Source organism: Populus trichocarpa, chromosome 15 (genome assembly GCF_000002775.5).
Source record: "Populus trichocarpa isolate Nisqually-1 chromosome 15, P.trichocarpa_v4.1, whole genome shotgun sequence".
NCBI lineage: Eukaryota > Viridiplantae > Streptophyta > Magnoliopsida > Malpighiales > Salicaceae > Populus > Populus trichocarpa.
Genome location: NC_037299.2, coordinates 8,008,281 through 8,027,181, shown reverse-complemented (window position 1 = coordinate 8,027,181; position 18,901 = coordinate 8,008,281). Strand labels below are relative to the sequence as shown.

The window sequence follows — 18,901 nt, the reverse complement described above, 5'->3', positions numbered from 1 at the left end:
TATTATATTTTATATTTTTGTTTTTATTTAATACTAGGAATACGTCTTATATATAATTTTGTAATTCCTAAATAATAAAAGTAAACCAAATGAGAGAGGGGAAGGGGATTATTTTATTTATTATGGGCTTAATTTTCGTTTTTAATATTGGAAACATGACTTACGTGTAAGTTAGTAAATCCTGATATTAAAAATAAACAAATTGATTTTTCTTGATGTTTTTTAAATTTAGGCCAAATTCTTTTGGATATTTACAAAGTAGTTATAAAATTCATTAATTGATTTTTTCTTAAAAAATGAAGAAAATATTTTTATTTTATAAGAAAATATGCATGAAAATTATCTTAGACTTTGGCCATATGCAATTTAAAATATAAATCTAATTTTTTCCTTAAAGAAGGATTTTTGTTGTTTTTCAATTTTTTTAAAAACTGATTTATTTAATACCAAAAAAGTGTCTTACATATAAGTTCATAATCTCAAATATTAAATATAAAACGGTAAAAATGATATAAAAACCTAAAATTAATTGCAAAATGATCCTCCAAAAATATAAAAATTAAACTAAGGCATGTTTGGCAAAAAAAAGAGAAGAAAATAAGACTTTGAATAAATGTGTTAACGCATGTTTGTCAGACAAGCTTCAACTAAAAAACACAGGTTTAAAAATTACTTTAAGGGCATGTTTGCCAAGTGAGCTTTAAAGACCCAAAAATGTGTTTCTCTCTTTGACAAATCATGGCTTTGTCAAACACAGTCTTAGGCCTTAAAGGCTCAACCCAATCATATAGATTGGGCTTCCCAGCCTGGTACATGACCCAAAAACACGACCCTTAATCAAAAATAGAATTTTCAAAGATCAAATGGTGATTTCTAGTTGAATATTATCAAGAACAGTAAGAACATCACAAGAACCTATAAATCAAATCAAAGCTAGAGATCAAGTTGCATCAAATCATAGGCACATGGAGCTAGACCATGTAAAATTAAACCAACAACTAATTATGGTGGATAAACATTAAGCATTCAAGTAAACATTTAAAATGAATTAAGCAGGAGTGTGCTCATTAAGCTACGTCATCTCATCAAGGGTAAATGGTATACCTTTCGATCAAAATACAACCTTTTTTCTAGATGTTCTTGCTTATTTTCTTCTTGTTTCCAGCTCCTTTCAGCCTTTGTTCCTTTGCTTTTCTTTTTTTCTTCCTTTCTTTTATTTTCTCCTCACTTCTACTTATTGTTTTTATTTCTTTCTTTTCCTCACTTTTTTCTTTCGATCCCCCCCTTTTATAGGCAGAAGCAAAATTAGGAAGTTATAAAACCACCTATAATTTCAATGGTGGTTTTCCAAAGATAGGTTGTTATGGAAGATTCTCTCTCCCTCTCTCTTCTACAATCTTCCCTGAAAGTTATGGTGTGTGCTTTTCTTTTGTCTTTTGTGCAATGAATCATACCAAAAGAAAACAACCTCAAAGTTGGCTCTTTTATGGGTGACTTTTTTTTAGTAAGACTAATTAGGTAGGGTACTTTGATGAATTAATCATGGAGATTAGGATATAAAAGTTCCATCAAAGGACCTAAAACATGTAGAGGAGATGCATATTTATCACTATGAACAAACCAAGTTTAATTTTAAAGTCTAGAACTCCATATTGATTAATTAAAAAAATTAGCACTCGATCATTTTGAGTTTGTCAAGGTAGTAGAGGCTGACTAGGGACAAGTGATTAGTACTTAAAAGTGCATTTTCATTAAGGCTTTATATCATCATATTGCACTAAAGTATCATTAAATTTCCTAACTAAAGCATGTTTTATAATAACAAGTCTGATAATATCATATATCTTTAATTTATGGTAAATGATTATTTTGAATGCAGATATATCTCACAATTCAAAGGATTGATTTATGTGATTAACTATTGAAAGTAAAGAGACAAAACGAGGACTAGGCTAAGAGAAGAGATGCTGGTTCAATTCCAAACTGGAACACTATTCGGTTATTGGATCATAACTGGAGTTGTAGAACTCGGATTTAGGTCTACTTTATATGGATGGAAAGTTAAGATATAGACCTAAAACTTTCATGAAGAGTCTAAGACTCAATTCTGCTGTTTTCAAGTTCAAATCTTAGCAACAACGGAGAAGTCAGAATCTGTCCTGCAGCTCAAACACTGTTCGGTTTCCAGCTCATATCTTGAGTTCTAGAAGTCCAAATGAGCTTTGGTTTTTTTTTTTGTTGGAAAGCTAAGACAATTGCCCACAGCTTTCATAGAACAAAGGGCTCAAATTATGATGTTAGCAATGACATTTTGGCCAGCCAACAATATCAATAACCAGCAGCCACCAATGTCAAAAACCAGCCACCAAATCAATGGTTGGCCACCAACGAAATAGTTTGTCAACCAATCAAGAGTTTCAAATTTTAGCCTATAAAAGGAGGCATTTGCCATGTATTTAATCATCTTGGTTTTCAGATCAAGATCATGTTCTTGCTTTCTTTCTTTATATTTTGTAATGCTTAAGTTTTGCTTTCATTAATCTCTTATTTATGATTTTCATCATAACTATGTTCTTATCTAGTTTATTTATGTTCTTCTTCTTCATTATGTTTAGCTAAGTTAATTATGTCAAGGTGAAAAGGTTTCTCTAATGGTGTTAGAATATGTATAATATAAACTCAACATGGACTTCAATGTTTATATCCAAGAAAGTTTGCTATTAACATGTCTTAACTTTTTATCTTACTAATTCTTAATATCTTGCTTGTTAAATGGTTAATCTAGATTTGTGTTGTATAACACTTGGTACATCAAATGGTTGATCCTTCATAGTTTTCGGCCGACATCGTTGTTATGATAGGAACTTGATTTGTTGTTAACATAAGCTAGCAACATCAATGCTTGATGATATTTATAAGTATGGTGTTACTTAGATAAGATGATTAATATGATCATGTTAATAATTTATAATGAGTTAATAACAATAAATCATCCGATTGGAACCTCTTTTGTGTGTGGTTTTCAATTGAGTAATAAAAAGAATTTATATTATATTTATTTGAAATACCATTAGTGGATCCTCTAACCTTGACATCTGTTTTATGATTGTTTAATCCTTACATCAATATCACTTCCCAAAACTCTCTTCAACTCCTTTTCTGTTATTATTCTCTTCAAATCTTTCTCTTTATTTGTGATTTATACAATTCACCTCTCTGTGGTTCGATCCCGGTCTTGTCGGGTTATTTATTACTTGGACACTCCTGCACTTGGGATAAGACATCAACTCTTTGATCGTGTCAAGTTTTCGGCGCCGTTACCGGGGAGGTAAGTATTGTATAAATTATATATTTTCATTTATTTTCTTTTCTTTTCACTTTTATTGGTTTTTCTAATTTTTGTTCCTTTTCTTTTCTTTTTTTTTCTTTTGCACCTGCATGAGAGTTTGGACACAAACATTAAGTGGTAGACTTTCTAGGAAATCCTTATTTTCTTCAAAAAAACATGGCTGACGAAGATAACCAGTCAATTCATAATGAGAATAATCGTGTTAGAACACTTAAAGACTACATGAATCTAACAAGAACAAGTGCACGATCATGTATAATTTTTCCTCCTGATGCATCTCATTTTAATTTTAAGCCAGGTACTATTCAACTTTTACCCACTTTTCATGGCTTAGAATTAGAAAATCCATACTTGCATTTAAGAGAATTTGAAGAAGTTTGTAACACCTATAATAACTTAAATTGTAGCATGAACACCATCAGATTAAAGCTTTTTTCCTTTTTCATTAAAAGATAAAGCTAAAACATGGCTACAAAATATTAGGTCAGGATCCATTCGTGCTTGGGATGAAATGCAACAACAATTTTTAAAAAAGTTTTTTCCTTCTCATAAAACAAACTCTTTCAGAAGACAAATCATCATTTTCACTCAAAAACCAAGAGAAATATTTTACAAGTGTTGGGATAGATATAAAGATTTGCTTAATACCTGTCTTTATCATGGTTTTGAAACATGGAGATTGGTTTCACAATTTTATGAAGGGTTTCACAATTAACTTATTAAAATTCAAAATTGGTCCTTAGAACTTCCAGTTCTTGAAATTTGACCTAAATTAGGCTTTCAAACTTAATTTTCCTTCAATTAAGTCTTTAATTAAGTCAATTAAATCCATTAAAAGTTTAATTAAGTCTTTGAACTTAATTAATTCTTCCAATTCTAGCTAAAATGACTTTCAAATTTAATTTCACTTTCGATTAAGTCCTTAATTAAATCAATTAGGCCTATTAAAAATTCAATTAAGTCCCGAAACTTAATTATTTTACATCTCTGCCCCAATCTTTAATATCTTTCTTTAATTTGGTTATTGTTTTATTCAATTAAGCCCTCTGTCATTGCAATTGAGTTCTCAACCTTTGCCATTTGGTCTCATTTGGTCCTTCAACTTCTAATTTATGTGATTAAGTCCTTTTTAGCCCATTTTTTCCACCTTTAAATTGTCTGTCCATTTGTGACCCTAAAATATTTTTTGATTTTTTTAAGTTTTTTAATTTTCAAAAAGAGAAAATATTTCTTACATAAAAGAATTTTGAAAGACCCAAAATTATGTTATAACATTCTTAAAGCTTGTTTAAGTCCATTAATGGATTTTTTTTATAGCTTGCATACTTTATTGGAAAAAATCTCAGATTCTAAACCTTAAAGTTGTGTCATATACACATCTTTATGAAGATTCTCATTTAGGAATGCAATTTTAACATCCATTTGACAAATATCATAATCATGGTATGCAACTATAACAAGTAAAATCCTTATGGATTTTAACATAGCAAATAGCTAGAAGGTTTCATCAAAGTCAACCCATTGTCTTTGTCTATAACTTTTGACAACTAGTCTAGTATTTTACATTTGTACATTACCATCTATATTAGTCTTCTCTTCAAGATCCATTTATATCAAATAGGTTTATCATTTCAGGTAAATCAACCAAGGTCCATACCTAGTTGGTATACATGAAATTCATCTTGTATTTCATGGCTTTAAGCTAGTTCTAAGAATCAATATTAGATATTGATTCTATATAGTTGGTAGGCTCATTAAATATGAGCAACTCATCATTTTCAACTTCCATTAAAAGTCCATATCTCAATAGCACATGACGTGTCTTACCAAATCAACAGAGTTCTTGTGTTTCTTGAGTTTTAAATTGAATATCCAATGTTATAACCTCAGACTTGGGTTTCAATTGGATATTAGTTTGTGGTTTTTGAACTTTTTAAAGAACATATTTTTTCAAGAACAGATTTTTTCTTTCAAGAACATAGTTTTTCTTTAGAAATGTAACATGTTTTGAGACAATACATTTTGCTCAACAAGGTGGAAGAAATAATATCCATTATTTTCTTTTAGATATCCAATAAACTTATATTTATCTAACATTTCAGATACAAGTCATTTCATATATGCATCACATCTATAAATCTTTAAATATGATAAGTTTGGTCTTCTACCTTACCATATCTCATATGAAATCTTATCAACATATTTTATTGGAACTCTATTTAAGAGGTAAGCAGTAGTTTGCAGAGCATTGATAAGTACTTAATAGTGCTTTTTTGTTAAGGTTTTATATCATCATACTACAATTAAAGTAATATTAGATTCCTTAACTTAAGCATATTTTATAGTAACAAGTATAATAATATAAGATATCTTTAATTTATAGTAAATGTTTAATTTTTAATGTATGTTTATAAAATAGACATATCTTATAATTCAAAAAACTGATTGATATATTTAATTATTGAAATTAGGGTTTATATAAAGAGACAAAGAGAGGGCTAATCTTATTGAAGAGATCCTAGTTGGGTTGGTTCTATTCAAACTGGAAAACTATTAGGTTTTTATGTTATAACTAGATTTATCGACATCGGATTGAGGTGTGGTTTATCTTGATGGAAAACTAAGATGTAGGTCTAAAACATTCATGAAAAGCCCAATACTCAATACTATTGTTTTTTAGTTCAAAACTTAGCAACAAAAAAGGTCTGAATTTGTCCTTTAACCTGGGCATTGTTCGATGTTCAACCCATATCTAGAATTATAGAAATTTAAATAAGCTCATTTTTTTGTTGGAAAGTTGAGACAATACCTACAACTTTTATAAAGACCATCTATTCAAATTATGATGTTATCAATGACATTTTATCCATCCACCAAATCAATAATTGGCCACCAAATTAGTTAACCACCAAATTAATTAGTCACCATATCAATAGTTCTAAGTTTTAGTCTATAAAATGAGGCATTTTCCATTTATTTAGACATCTTGGTTTTCAGATCAAGATCCATGTTATTGCTTTCTTTTTTTGAATTTTTGTAATATTTAAATTTTATTTCATGTTATATTATCATTAATCTCTTGTTTATGGTTATCATTTTCTTTATTATACTTAGTTACTTTATATCATAGTTATGTTCTTATCTTTTTTATTTATGTTTTTCTTTTAATTATGTGTAGTTAAGTTTATTTTTGCCAAGGTGAAAAGGTTATACTAATAGTGCAAGAATAAGTATAGTACAAACTCAACATGGACTTTAATGTTAAAATTCAAGAAAGTTTGTTATTAACATGTGTTGTAATTTTTATTTTAATCAATATTAATACCTCCTTGTTAAGTGGTGATTCTTGATTCGTGGTGTACAATCATTGACACAAAAAATACTTGATTCTTTCATAGCATAACGCATGAAGAACTGGAACCTCAGCTATAAAAGGGTCTTGATTTGTTGTTGACATAAGTAAACACTATGAATACTTGACAATATTGACAAGTGTTGGCATTACTCGAATAAGATAATTAAAGATAATTAAAATGAGCTATTAATGATAAATCACCCGATTAGAACCTTCTTTAGGTGTGGTTTCTGGTTGAGTAATAAAAAGAGTTTAGATTATATTTATTTGAAATATCATTAGTGGATCCTTTTACCTTGGCAATTGTTTTATCTCTGTTAAGTCTTTACATTATTATCACATCTTTTTTTTTTACTCTTTTTATTATTATTATTATTATTTGTGGTTTTGTATCCTTAACCTCCATGTGGATCAATCCCGATCTTGTTAGGTTATTTATTACTTTGGCACTTCTATATTTTTTAAAAAAAACATTAATTATTTGATTGTGTCAGGCATAGCTCCAAAAAAAAAGATGGAAGGTTTGCATAGCTCATTATAGGTCATATTATATCTAATAAGGTGCGATTTCTCTTTTAAGAAAGTCCATTATGCTGTGGTGTTCTAGGAGGTGCTCATAATGAGAGAATTCTATTCTTTTTTAGACAATCTTAAAAATCTTAGCTTGAGTATTCACCACTATAATTAGATCAAAGTATTATAATATTTTTTCCTTTTTCAACTTCACTTCTGAATTCTTTGAACCTTTCAATTGATTCAGACTTTTATATATATATCAAATATACATAACCATATCTAGAATGATCATCAATAAGTGTGATGATATCCACACTTATATGTCCACTATTTCCTGTAAAGGGTGTTTTGGTCATCTTACCCAATAAACAAGCTTCACAAGTTTCATACGATTCATAATAAAAAAAATATCAAAATATCTTTTTTTATGTAACTTAGGGATTCTTGTTTCATTAATATGATCTAATTTACAATGCCATAAATATGATGGATATTGATTATATATATGTATATATATGTGTGTGTGTGTGTGTGTGTGTGTGTGTGTGTGTGTGTGTGTATATTGAATGTGAGCATTTATAAATCAAGTATATACAAACCATTTGTATAAATGCTAGATATATAATAAACATCATTATTATAAATAAATAAAAATATTTATCCTCGGTAATAAATTTTAATCCATTCAAAGCTAAGTAAGAAATGGATATGATGCTTCTAGAAAGTGCTAGAATAAAATAATAATTATTAAGTTCTAGTATCAGCCCATTTAGCAAAGTTAATGTAGTAACCTTTGCTTCATCACCAACACGTAGAACTACTTAACCTTTTATTCTACATCTCTTTAGCTCCACATTATTAAAAATATGAAAACCATATTACGTACCCAATACCTAAGAAATACTTTATGAAGTAGAAAGATAATTTTCAATCATAAATAGAACATAAGTGTTCATATGAGAACCTTTTATAATCTTGTAGTGTAACAATTTCTTAGAGTTCTCATGCCTATCAACCCTACTAGACATATTAAAAAAACTTTTGAGATGCATAATTATCATATGAGCATCTATATTCTCATATTATCTCTAAAGTTTTGGTGACATGTTGGCTAACATCACACATGTAGCATGCTCATCATTATTAATATGATGTTGATATTCAGTCCTAACTTCTTCATCAACATCCTTATCAGGAGCAAGGAGAATTGGATTTTTAAGAATATATAACATTCTTTCTTGTTTGAGAACAATTCTCACATTTAGTACTAGTCTAAAAAGTTTGGTCCAGTCAATTTGTTAGCATTAAGTATGCTAAGTAGGGATATATTACTACTTATGTTTATCTATCAACCAATTCATGTAAAGATAACAAGTTATAAGTTTCATGCATATATATTTGTCGCCAAATTTAGATAAAATCTTTAATCATATTTGATCTCTTACTACTTTCTTGCAAATTAACAGTTTTCCTATTAATTCGGGAAATCTAGCTTAAATCTCGTATTGGACTAGGATCCCATTTAGTTTATCCAAATTTGAGTGCCTCAACAAATAAAAAATAAATTAAACTAGGTAGATAACATATCTTATGAATCATATCTATATGTGACTCCTAGATCAGTTAGGTGACAACTATTTGTTTAAACATATCATATATGTTTTGTCTAACTATTACCTCTAATCTTATATGATCATGTGTGACTCATCCAAATCATATAAGTTTAATTAAGTATGACCCAATTCTATAGCATTAAATATATTAGATTAACAGTAATCTTGGGTGGCTCAACATGTTATCTATGAATGAAACTCTGGTTTTATGTATATAAAATTAGTAGGCAACAAATCATGTTCTTAACATGTACTTAATATATTAACTATGAATTATTTTATTTTAATTAGGTCTCATTTCATGACATTAGTGATATTTCATATTCAATAATTATATATAAACATGTATTCATAGCATGCCATTTTAATTGGATGATTATGAACATATCTAAACTAACTCCCTTGATCCATCTAATGGAATTAGGTGGTCAAAACCTAGATAGCCGTTGCAAATCTTCATAAATCTTTGTGAGCTCTATGATTGTATCCTTTTTCACCATTTTCCTTTGGTATTTGATTACAAAACAATTTTTTATTTAAATTTTAATATTTCTAAATTACATAACATTTATATAATTGTATAAGAAACCTCATGTTACATTTAAGAGGAATTAAATGAGAAAAGAACTTTACAATCCATAAGAAAAAATAGAAAAAAGGGAAGACATGCTTTATTTAATATTACAAGTATTCAACAATAAAAAAATACAATCACATTGGTCTTTTAATGTTCATAATCATCTATCATGCATAAAAACACATTAATATGCATAACTAAGTATATTGCATTCTTCAATTTTTAATTATTGACTTTATGTATAGTTTTTAAATTAATATTTCTAACACTTAGAAATATTATATAAAATCCAATTTGATAATTTCTCAAACTTTATAAATTTTATTTCATACATATTTTCTTGAAAAACCATTTTCAAGATTTAATAAGAAAATTAATCATATTAGAATTCTTATTAACATCCTAAACTATTTTAGGACCAATTAAATATATATTTTTGCCTTCAAACTCTCTATATTTAGAAAACTTATTTATCTAGAATAATTTAATTAAATATTTTAATTAAATCTTAATTCAATTAGAATATTTCAAAAATCAAAACATTTTTATTTAAAAACTTTAACCAATTAGAAATAATAAGGATATAATTAATTTAATTTAGGGTCTCAATTTTAATATAAAGTCCAAATTTTATATATGTAAGGGTAGAATTATAATTCTGACAAAAAAATACCCTAATTGTTATAAGGTATAAGTTGTAGGAACATAATCGTAATTCTTCCCCAAAAAACCCTAATCAAAGTAGGAGAGGTAGAATTGTAATTATGCCCCTCGTCTTCTTCTCCTTTAGTTGTAGTTGACAATGGCTTCATTATCATCAACGACAACACCACCAACACTAAAGCATGTTGTGTCATCTACAATGTGGGGCAGCAACCCTGCATTACACCTGCCACCAATGCTTCAGGCACTACGCTTGGCGGGGTAGCAACCATGGGTTATTGCCTCTCACGCCAGTAGCGCGTTAGCAGTCATGGGTTGTTGCCTCTTATACAGCAGCAAGTGTTAGTAGATCTAGAGTCGGTGTCATTTTTTTTCAATTTTCCAGCAAGATCTAACCGGAATAATTATAATGATATTTTTAAAAACATTCATTAGAGAAAAAGTAATTTTGGGAAAAGTAATTTTGAACATAAAATTAATTCAAAATTAACTCCAATCACAATCAAAACATACATTCAACAACCATATTTGTCTAACAATGACTCTGATACCATTGTTGGGTTTCTCGTAACACATAGATGTAATAGAAATGATAAATTTAATTTTTTTTAGGATTTCTAATAATCTTGTTAGATAATCTAGGGTCATTTAAGATTTATATAAAGATTATCTGAAAATCAGATCTTTTGAGGTTCGATCAACTTTTTTAAAGTTGGATCATCGCAAACCATAAGTCGTCTAAGTTTCTGGCCTCTAACAAGATTATCTACACAAACCACTAGTGAAGAATCTTCTAAAATCCATTTTTGAAGAGAAGGATTGCTATGCTTTTGAACGTTAACTTTTTTTTTGTGTGTTTTCAAGTATTTTTATATAGTCCATAACTGATATAATCTTTATGTTCAAAAAATATGAGGCGTAATAATCTATTAATAGGAAAAGCTAATAACCCTATAAATTGAAAAATATCAATTCACTCCCTGAATAATATTAAATATATTATTTCATGACTATTATAGAAATTTATTCAATTAAGTCTCAACTTGATTTTTCTACGTCTAAAATGGTAATCCTCTATTGCAAATACATTCCAGTCCTTAATTTCTAAAACTTATATATAATCAAGTCCCACTTGATTAATTATCTTAGTTCAATTTCTGACGAAGGATTCTTATGTTAGGTTCTCTAATAAGTTGATCCAAATATAAATCATAATCCTAAAAAAATATGATTAAATAAATTAAAGAATTTAACTTATTATCAATTCAACAAATTAATTGACTCATAATTGAAGATCAAGTAAAGTGTTTAGCAACGTGTCATGATCCCCCAAATATTAGAAATGTCATAATGGTTTGACTTAACCTTTCGGTGACTAGTTTTCTAATCTAATTATTATATTCTTATCAAGAATTTTCCAATTTAAATATTATAGCATGGAGTGTGTCTTTTCTATCAAATCATATTTGTTCTCTAATTTACCTAAGGTGATGAATCTTCTATTGATCACATAAATACTTTTAAATAGCTCATGTTATACCTAATGTTTGTTCATTTGTTACCCTTGTAATGCGAACCTCATGGATATAAAGATTTAGAAACCCACAATCAAATCGACGTTTCTCAAGAAAGCTAAATTTAGGCTTATAAATGAGCTTGACACAATAATAACCTGTACTGAGGTACCAAGACTATAGAAACCGAACCTCCACCCAATACATATGAAGAGACATAAATGAGAAGTATGGAAGAAACCATGAAACTTGGTTAATTCTTTCATAAGTCAGAGTAGTTCAATAAAGAACCAAAAAGTATGAGCCAAACACACAATAATAATTTCTAAAAAACATCTCATACAAGCTAAATAACCTATTTATAATAGGTAAAAACATCCTAAAAAATACTAAAAAAAAATAAAAGAGTTATAAATAAAATAGAAAAGAAAAATAAACTCAACTTGGAATCTGATACACATCCCATACAGTGGGTTCTAGACCTTATCGCGAGGCTTTCTCGATGATCAAATCTTGTCATCCACCATCTCACTAGATACGCAACCGTCCCTTCTTCCATACAGTGCGGCACGTGTGTATATATCATGGTTGAATTGCCATCGATGATTGATTGTTTGTATTTTTTTCTTTCTTTTCTCTCTCCTGACAACTAAAGTGCATAATTGTCCTCTCATTGTTTGTTGTTTGCTTGGTTAGATTGTCGCCGATGATTGATTGTTTGTGTTTTTTCTTTATTTTCTCTCTCCTGACAACTAAAGTGCATAATTGTTTTTTCATTGTTTATTGTTTGCTTGGGTCTAACATGACTACTAGATCTAATTCTCTTAGATCTAGCATGACTGTCAACACCAAGGTATTTGGATTGACATGATTGTCAGACCCAATATGTTTAAAATATTTTATAAACTGTTAATATTTTAAAAAAATTTAAAAAATTAATATTGACCGATGTTTTGGCTTGCATAATAATAAGTAGGGAAAAAAACAATTTAGAGTTGGTTGGAATTAAATCAAGCGGTAATATATGGTGCAAATTGATATTTTCTTACAAACACGTGGCGGATACTATGGTTTTCCTTTCCAAAAACAAGAGCGAAAAAAGCGAAAATGAAGTTTTAAAAAAAGACCCACACACCCGAGGCTGAGCTCACTCGCAGTCGATAATAAATTTTCGATCTAACAACAAAAACAACAGCTTCTAGGGTTTGGCCGGAAGAATCATTTACAGCAATGGCGATGGCAGCTGCTTTGAGACGCGAAGGAAGGAGATTTGCCTCCCCTCTCATTTCCCCTCAACCATTCACCCCCGTCCGATCCGCTCTCATCCCCGAGTATGAATCAATCAGATTTATTCTCTTTTCATTTCTCTATTTTCTCTTTCTGTGTGTTTGTTCTCTGTTTGGCTGATTACGAAATGAGATAAAAAAAAAAAATTAATAAAAAAAGATAAATTTGTTGGGATTGTTATTGATTTTGAAATGTTTATTTAACGGGTTTCTTTATTATATATATTGAAAGATAAAAAAAACAAGGTTTTTTTAAGAGGCTGTTTTATCGCTTCTTCTTCATGGGTCTGTGTCATTAACACCAGCCAATTAGCCATTTGTTTGTGCGGTGAGTAGTTCCAGTATAATTCATGAATACCCAATATGGTTCCATTGAAGTTCCTTGGGCAAATTAGCTTTATTTATAAATATAAATATAAATACTCTTGCTTGCTCTCTTCTTTTGTATAAATTGTTGTTTAGCTATCCAATTAGTAATGTGGCTGAATACAGCCTTCTATTTCAGTTGCGGAATTGCCCTGATGAGAGCATTTCTGTGATACCTAAAATGTGAAGATGGTGGAAACATGGGGGATTTATATTTTCATTTTAAAAACTTTGAAGAAAAAAAAATGCAGGCTCATAGGAACAATGAAATAAATAACTTTTTTTTTTAATGGTTCTAACAAACAAGTCTTCCATCTTTAAACTGAGTTTGAGTGATATTTGGGGACATCACTTATCAAGTTGTATTTCCCTTGAGTGTTAATCATGATTCATCTGTCTTCTTTGATCGGATTTTTTGACTAGCTACATTTTAGACATTGTACGAGTATGTATAACTAAATGATTTTGTAGAACGTTCAGAAAGTAAATCTATGTACGAGAGAGAATAACTTGCTGTGCGTGTTTGCTTGCATATATCACCTTCCATGATTTCCTCTGTCTTGATTGCTTCTTTTGGATGCTTTAAGAAAGTTCCTCTACTTTTTAATTGGAAGATAAATAATTTTCTCGGGATTTGCAGGGAGCATGTCCCTCTTGGAGTGCGTTCCATTTCAACTCAAGTTGGTAAGAATGTTGCCATTCAATAGTTGCATCCTTTGATCTTTTGATTTGATGTTAAGACTTTATTTCTTGCTGCATCTTTACTAAATTAAGTCTCTGAAACCTGTAACTGTGGACAACTCATTGTGATGTATCTTATGCAGTTCGGAATCGGATGAAAAGTGTCAAGAACATTCAGAAAATTACGAAGGCTATGAAGATGGTTGCAGCCTCAAAGTTGCGATTAATTCAATCTAGAGCTGAAAAATCTCGTGGCCTATGGCAACCATTTACTGCGCTTCTTGGAGATACTCCTAGTATGTTCTGAGAAGTTTTTATCTAGCCACTGCTTTGTTAACTTGCATGTATTTGATATTTTATCTCTTCCAATTATATTCAACTTTCCAATTAATTAGTTATTGAAAGTAAGGATCGTGTTTTCTAGTCTTAAAAACAACTATAATTTGGTTTCATTAGTTCATGTTGTGCTGAGTGCATGTTCTAAGTTCTAACCATGTTTTTCTGGTTTATTTTGGTCATTATGCTGCAACTCCCACAAAAGTTTGGTTAAGATTTTTGAATGCTTGCATGCAGCAGTTGATTTATATGTTGTACTCACAAGGATGCATTGTTTAGATGCGTTTAATTATTATCTGAGTGTATATTCTGATGCATTTATTAATATGGTCTATCATTAATTGATGGAATGGAAATTTGTTTTGAGCAAACCCTATGAATATTTCAAATAGTAGAGCCTTAGTGGGTCCTTCTCTTTACTGAAGTTAGAAGCTTATAGAATTCATGGTGGTAGCAACTAGAATGTGAGAGCTTGAAAGATGCAACCTCCTAAGAAACTTCAGATTGATCTCTTTACTTTATCTTGAAAACAGAGAATTAAGAATCTAAGAAATGTGAGAAATTACCAGTACAACATTTCAAAATCCAGCACCCTTTTTAACTCAATTAATGAAAAAAATGGTGGAGGAATTTGTTTCAAATTCTTGATTAGAATACTGATTCTGTAAACATTAAATTGCCCACACAACATATAAGTTTATGCACTTCAAAAACTTCTCTTTGATGCAGAAGCTTTTTTTAATAATTTTCCTATAAGTTTTGATTTTCTTATTTAATTTAGGAGTCCTTGGAGTTCTAGCTGTCATGTGATTAGCATGTGATATTATTAGGATTTTACTAGTATAAATAGACTGCTAGGGTTATTTTATAGACGCTCTTTGTTATTTTATCAATCTATTAAGATTCTAGAGGTTTTATCTTGTTCCAATTTCAATTTTATCCAATATTCAGTGTGATTTCTGTTTTCTATTGTTTTCCCCTTCCCAACCTATGTCACTCTAGCTATTGTACTAGATCCCCTTCTACTCTGTTTATTTTCTATCACTGAATACATTTTTGTCTTCTTTTATTTTTGTCCTCTATTATTTTATTTTTCTTTTTGGCTTTGCTGTTATTTTGTTTGCTAGGTGTTGATGTAAAGAAGAATGTGATTGTCACCGTATCTTCGGACAAAGGTCTGTGTGGTGGAATTAACTCTACAGCAGTCAAGGTCAGCAGGGCCATTAACAAGTTGACTTCAGGTGTGTTTTTCTTTTCTTTTCTTTTTCATTTTTTTTCATGTTTGCAATGGGTTTGGCTGTTTTGAAACCTTAAATATATTTTTATACTGTCCTAGGTCCTGACAAAGAAACTAAATTTGTCATCTTGGGAGAAAAGGCAAAGGTGCAGTTGATACGTGATTCAAAAAAGAGCATTACAATATGCATGACAGAGTTGCAGAAGAATCCTCTGAATTATACCCAGGTTAGTTGGTCATATTTCCTGGACCAAGTATCTCGAGAAAAATCCTCCTCATCTCTCTACATGCACATGTATAGACTTTTTTTAGAGTTTTAAATCCCAAATTGGTTTAATGAAGAAGAAAGGAGGGAAAAAATCAGTTTCTATGGTCAGCAAGCTGCTTGTGCCCAGTTTATCATGGATTGAGCTCTTGTTTTTTGTACCCGTCATTCTAATACTGTTTACTGTTAAATGGACCTGGTAGCAAGTCCCTGGTTGCACTGATATCTGTTATAATTTTCCTTCGATGGGTTCTTTTATGCATTTGTCAAAAGCTGTTGCAGTTATTTTAATTTTCCTTCGATGGGTTCTTTTATGCATTTGTCAAAAGCTGTTGCAGTTATTTTACTTTGTTTGGAAGGGTGAGTGGAAACGAAGGGAATGAAAAGTGAGAGAGTTTCCCTTGGGCCCACAAAAGCTAATCTCTCCAATTCGAAGAGAAGTGCATGTGGGCTTTTGGGTTTGGGTGGGGTGTTGATAAAAATTTAAAATCTTATGGTATGAGGAACATAGAAGACATTAAAGTAATTTTACTACCAACATTTTCTTAACATTTCATTTTATTTTACATCCAGATAAGGAATATCTCTATTTTCTTTTGTATTTCCCTCTTAAAAATAAGAGAGAGAGAGAGAGAGAATTTCCCTTCCTCTCATTTTCTTTCCTCTCTTCCTAACGAAGAGTAGAAGTCAATTAATAGCTTGTACATTATATAAGCTACTAATCTTATTATAGAATAATTTACAAAAATTCTCCTGCAATTCCATTTGATTTTTTTTATTTATTTCAGGTCTCTGTTCTGGCAGATGACATTTTAAAGAATGTGGAATATGATGCTTTGAGGATTGTCTTCAACAAGTTCCAGTCAGTGGTCTCATTTCTTCCAACTATGACAACTGTATTATCTCCTGAGGTGATTCAGAGTGGTGCACCTGTAATATGTATACACTTTGGTTTTTTTTGTTAAGGATTGTGGGTGTATGATTGAATGTTGATATAGGTTGTGGAGAGAGAGGCTGAATCTGATGGGAAGCTTGGTGATCTTGATTCCTATGAGATTGAAGGTGGTGAAACAAAGGGTGAAATACTTCAGAATCTTGCCGAGTTCCAGTTTTCTTGTGTAAGCGTTGCCACAACCCTTTATTTTCTGAGTAGTATTTGGGACAGAGTCCAATTCTCAAAGCATGTGAGTCCAATTCGAGTCCAATTCTCAAAGCATGTATGAATGCAAACTTAGACTAGAAACTTGAGAGAGTTCAACCCTGTTTAATGGTTATGCCATTTAGGGCTCATTCTACCATGTAGGTTTTATATTACTGGTACAAGTTTAGTTGATCAGTTGAGTAGTGGTGTGTTCACCCTCTTGCTTATTTAACTCCATTTCTTTTCTTCCATTTGACGCCTGTAACCTTTGATAATCCACTGCAGTCTATTGTTTTAGGACCCTCTTTAGTTGACCAGTTGAGTGCGGTAGCTTCTGTTTTTTGGTGCTTTTCAAAAGTGCATTGGTGTTGAAAAAACATCAAATTGATGTTTTTTTTTAGTGTTTTTCGATGATTTTGATGTGTTAATATAAAAAATGATAAAAAAAATCTGAAAAAAATTCATTTTGATGTATTTTCAAGTGAAAAATATTTTTAAAAAGCACCTTGTACCACAATATTGAACACGCACTTAGTTTGATGCCTGTTTCTTCCACGGAACCTTATGGTATGTCTGGGATTTACATGTAAATTTTCAAATTTTCTTCAGGTTCTGTTCAATGCGGTAATGGAGAATGCTTGCAGTGAGCAAGGTGCAAGAATGTCTGCTATGGACAGTTCAAGCAGAAATGCTGGAGATATGCTTGATCGCCTGACACTGACTTATAACAGGTTACTGTCTCTGGATACATATGCATGCTGGGAATCTTATTTTGACCCTGAAAGTATATTTAGTGAAGAAGTAATGAATGGAAAATTTAGCCTGGGTAATAGTTGTGTTTGGTACAATTTTTGGCTCGGCAGGGGGGGGGGGGCGGGGGGCATCCAGATTTTTTTCTCTCAAGGAACCATGCTCAAATCTCACACACACACACACACACCCACCCCTACCAACAGTAGTTTAATCATCTCTCCATTTCATCAATACACCAAACATGTTTAAATACAACTTTAGGGCTTTAAGAATTAGTTCTGTAATAATAACTCGTGAACGAATCACATCAACTTGTAGCCTTTGTACCAAACACCATAATTTTGAGAAGGTTGTAATCTTGTTAATGGCTTTGACAAAACTGAGTTGATTGGTTTAAAATATTGCTCCACTTTCTATATCTCACGTGAAGTAGTTGTGGGGAGTTTGTTTTCTTTTACATATGATGATTTGGAGCCAAGCAAACTTGTTTTGTTCTTTCATCTGTTCTTGACAACTGATTTCTGTAATTTGCTTGATATTTTTGTATCAGAACTCGTCAAGCATCTATCACAACGGAGTTGAGTGAGATTATATCCGGAGCAGCTGCACTGGAGGGTTAAAATTGAAGATATCATGCCTCTGGTTTTGCAGACAGTGACGAATAAGATATTATCAATGGCTTGAAACTTCATGGTGCTATCTTTTGAGGTTTTTGTTTAGCGACTATAATAATCCCCCAGCATTGTTTTCTGTTTTTGGGAATTAAAAATAAAGTCCGTGATGGATAACGGTTTATTTTTATTTTTGGTTCTTTTTTCAGCTCTTAATCATGTGGTTCTGGCTTGAACACTCGAGAACTGTTGTAAATTTTACTGCAGTCCTGTTTGGCATTGTTTGATCCCTCCATGATGCACAAGAAAAACAAGATTTGGCGAATAGAACATTGTTTGCTAATTGAAAACTTGGGTGGCCATTGCCACTGTAATGGTGACATTTATCATTAATTGAAGGACTTTTTATTAGGTTAAACTAGCTCATTGGCCTACACTAGGTGGAAAGGTTGGGTTAAAATTTTTACAAATAAAATAAAATAAAATATATCAAAGTAGTGGGGAGTTTATTAGTATTGTTATTAAATTTTATCAAGCATGTTAATTATGAGATTTTTTTATTCGGTTTTTTACCTTGTTTAAATCTTAAATTGAATTATTTGATAGCTGTCTAGATTTGAATATTTGAAAACTTGGAT

At 30.5% G+C, this 18,901-nt stretch overlaps 1 protein-coding gene across 1 annotated transcript; it reads left to right on the top strand.

Annotated features, from left to right (window-relative positions):
• The first annotated feature begins 12,656 nt into the window (after positions 1-12,656).
• Positions 12,657-18,550, top strand: LOC18105744 (ATP synthase subunit gamma, mitochondrial). Its single transcript, XM_006374340.3, has 9 exons — positions 12,657-12,918; positions 13,880-13,923; positions 14,064-14,216; positions 15,384-15,497; positions 15,593-15,720; positions 16,547-16,669; positions 16,757-16,876; positions 17,509-17,630; positions 18,203-18,550. The coding sequence occupies exons 1-9, from the start codon at positions 12,818-12,820 to the stop codon at positions 18,270-18,272; spliced, it is 975 nt and encodes a 324-aa protein (XP_006374402.1). The 5' UTR covers positions 12,657-12,817; the 3' UTR covers positions 18,273-18,550.
• Positions 18,551-18,901: the final 351 nt, after the last annotated feature.

What these genes read in the sequence shown, in the direction of transcription:
- LOC18105744 (XM_006374340.3), top strand. Translation starts at nt 12,818, where the DNA reads ATGGCGATGGCAGCTGCTTTGAGACGCGAAGGAAGGAGATTTGCCTCC. An exon ending in TTCCATTTCAACTCAAGTTG is followed by an intron (nt 13,924 to 14,063) that starts GTAAGAATGTTG and finishes TATCTTATGCAG; the next exon opens with TTCGGAATCGGATGAAAAGT. An exon ending in CCGAGTTCCAGTTTTCTTGT is followed by an intron (nt 16,877 to 17,508) that starts GTAAGCGTTGCC and finishes AATTTTCTTCAG; the next exon opens with GTTCTGTTCAATGCGGTAAT.